The sequence below is a fragment of the Haliaeetus leucocephalus genome, unplaced genomic scaffold (assembly GCF_000737465.1).
Source record: "Haliaeetus leucocephalus isolate CR32 unplaced genomic scaffold, Haliaeetus_leucocephalus-4.0 Scaffold1000, whole genome shotgun sequence".
Taxonomy (NCBI): Eukaryota; Metazoa; Chordata; class Aves; order Accipitriformes; family Accipitridae; genus Haliaeetus; species Haliaeetus leucocephalus.
The window spans coordinates 2,012,121-2,014,641 of NW_010973436.1; the positions used below are offsets into that span (position 1 = coordinate 2,012,121).

The 2,521-nt window shown below is 57.2% G+C and overlaps 1 protein-coding gene across 1 annotated transcript; it reads right to left on the reverse strand.

Moving 5' to 3' along the window:
• Nucleotides 1–303: 303 nt before the first annotated feature.
• On the reverse strand, nt 304–2,061 carry KCNA3 (potassium voltage-gated channel, shaker-related subfamily, member 3). The gene has a single exon (XM_010584603.1). The coding sequence runs from the start codon at nt 2,059–2,061 to the stop codon at nt 304–306; it is 1,758 nt and encodes a 585-aa protein (XP_010582905.1).
• Between the last annotated feature and the right edge of the window lie 460 nt (nt 2,062–2,521).

A 2,521-nucleotide genomic window follows, 5' to 3' on the forward strand; every position in this document is an offset into this window, starting at 1 on the left:
GCAGCCCTGCAACATGTTGCAGAACAAACACCTGTTTCGACGGTGAGTGTGTTTTGTCTTCATCTTTCTTCTCTTTACCCTTTAGCCGTCCTCTTCTTCGGAGAATTTTAAATCCTTTTTTTTGATCTTTAGAAAGGAAGGATCTAAAAAAATAAACATATAAAAATGAGGGCACACACAGACCGACGATGGTGCATGTTCCACGCAATACCGAGTACACAGTCACTTTGCATTATTATTGTTACTATTTTTTTTTTTTACCGCATCCTCAGATTTTGTTGCTGTTTGTTTGGTTTTGTTTTTTTAAACATCCGTAAAGACCTTTTTGATGTTCACACAGTTGGGATTGTTTGTGGTTGTGCAGTTGCCTGTCTTAAAGGCAGCCTGTTTGAATGCACTGTGGTTGATTCCCCCTTCCTCAATCACCATGTACTCAGACTTGCTGAGGGTGGAATTGCTGCGAGCCTTCCTCATCTCCTCGCTGGACGAGAGGTGCTGGCAGCTCCCGACATGCATGTATTGGGCTTGCTCCTCACCCTCTGTCTCCCGGTGGTAGAAGTAGTTGAAATTGGAGACTATCACAGGCACGGGGAGAGCGATGGTTAGCACCCCTGCGATGGCACAGAGAGACCCCACAATCTTGCCCCCAATGGTGATGGGGTGCATGTCTCCATAGCCCACTGTGGTCATGGTCACCACTGCCCACCAGAAGGCATCGGGGATGCTACTGAAACCTGAACTGGGGTCATCGGCTTCTGCAAAGTAGACGGCACTGGAGAAGAGGATGACGCCAATGAAGAGGAAGAAGATGAGCAAGCCCAGCTCCCGCATGCTGGCCTTGAGGGTCTGCCCCAGGATCTGCAGCCCCTTGGAGTGCCGGGAGAGCTTGAAGATACGGAAGACCCTGACCAGCCGGATGACTCTGAGGATGGCTAAGGACATGGCTTGCTGGCCGTTGCCTTGCCTCTCAGCCAGCTCGGTGCCCAGTGTGATGAAGTAAGGAATGATGGCCACAATGTCAATGATGTTCATGATGTTCTTGGAGAAGGTAGCCTTGCTGGGGCAGGCAAAGAAGCGGACCAGCAGCTCGAAGGAGAACCAGATGATGCACAAAGTCTCCACCACAAAGAAAGGGTCAGTGAAGGACGACACCATGGAAGCAGCTGAGGACGAGGAGTTGGTGAAGACATCAGGTGGGAGAGGGCCACCGCCTGTCCCGAAGGTCCCCCCAGTTCCCTCATAGTCATGGTCATCCCTGAATTCAGGCAGAGTCTCCAGACAGAAGATGACGATAGAGATAAGGATGACCAGGACAGAGACGATGGCAATGCCTCGTGCTGGCCCAGAGCTCTCAGGGTACTCAAAGAGGAGCCACACTTGGCGCTGGAACTCCTTGTCGGGAAGCGGCCGCTGCTCCTCCCGAATGAAACCCTCGTCCTCCCGAAACTTCTCCATGGCCTCCTCCCCTAGCTGGTAGAAGCGGATCTCCTCGGAGAAGATATCGATGGGGACATTGACAGGTCGTCGGATGCGCCCACCTGACTGGTAGTAGTAGAGGATGGCGTCGAAGCTGGGCCGGTTACGGTCGAAAAAATACTCGTTGCGGAGCGGGTCAAAGTAGCGCATCCTCTTACGTGGGTCCCCCAGCAGCGTCTCGGGGAACTGTGCCAGCGTCTTCAGCTGGGTCTCAAACCGCAACCCCGAGATGTTGATCACCACCCGCTCACAGCACTCGTGCTCCCCACCACCCGCGGGCTGGCCGGCAGGGACGGCAGCCGGAGTTGGGGCGTGATCGTAGCGGTCCCCCCCGAGCAAAGGATGAGGATGCTGCGGTTCTTCCAGCAAAGGGTCTCCGCCGCCGCCACCTCCCACCACGGTCATGCTGCCTTCCTCCCCTTCTTCACCCTCTTCTTCTTCTTGGTCGGGTACCGGCTGGGGGGTGGCGGGGGGCAGCTGCTCCGTGTAGCCCAGGTTGTGGTGGCTGCTGGTCGAGCCGCCCCTCGGATGCCGGCTGGCGGAGGAGGCAGCCGGAGAGTAGAGCAAGCTCCGGCGCTCGTCCATAAAGGTGTGGGGCGGAAGGGGAAGGGGAGGGGGGGGATCGGAGAGGCGGCAGCCGAAGCCTCTTCTTCCTCCTCTTCCTCCTCCTCCGGGCGGAGAGGGAGAAACAGCCGCCCAACTCCTCCAGCGGCTGCTGCTGCTCTGAAGAGCTGAGGCTCTTCTCAAAAAATCCGCCCCCAGCGCTGGCACCGCCTCGCTCAGTCACCGCTCCCGGAGACACCCACCAGCACCCCCAGCCCTGCCCTGCAGCCCCCAGCAAGCCGCGGGCACCCCCTCCCCGACCCCTGCCCGGGGGGGCCCAATCCGTACCCCCCACCCAGCCACACGCCGAGGGGCTTCGGTCCCCTCCCGGAGAGCATCCTTTGATGCTCAGCGGGTTACAAGCACGGAGAGTTTTTTCCTGGCAGAACCGCTGCCTAGAAAGAGTTTTTCTGCCCTTCCCCGGGGAAGGTGAAATGTAATT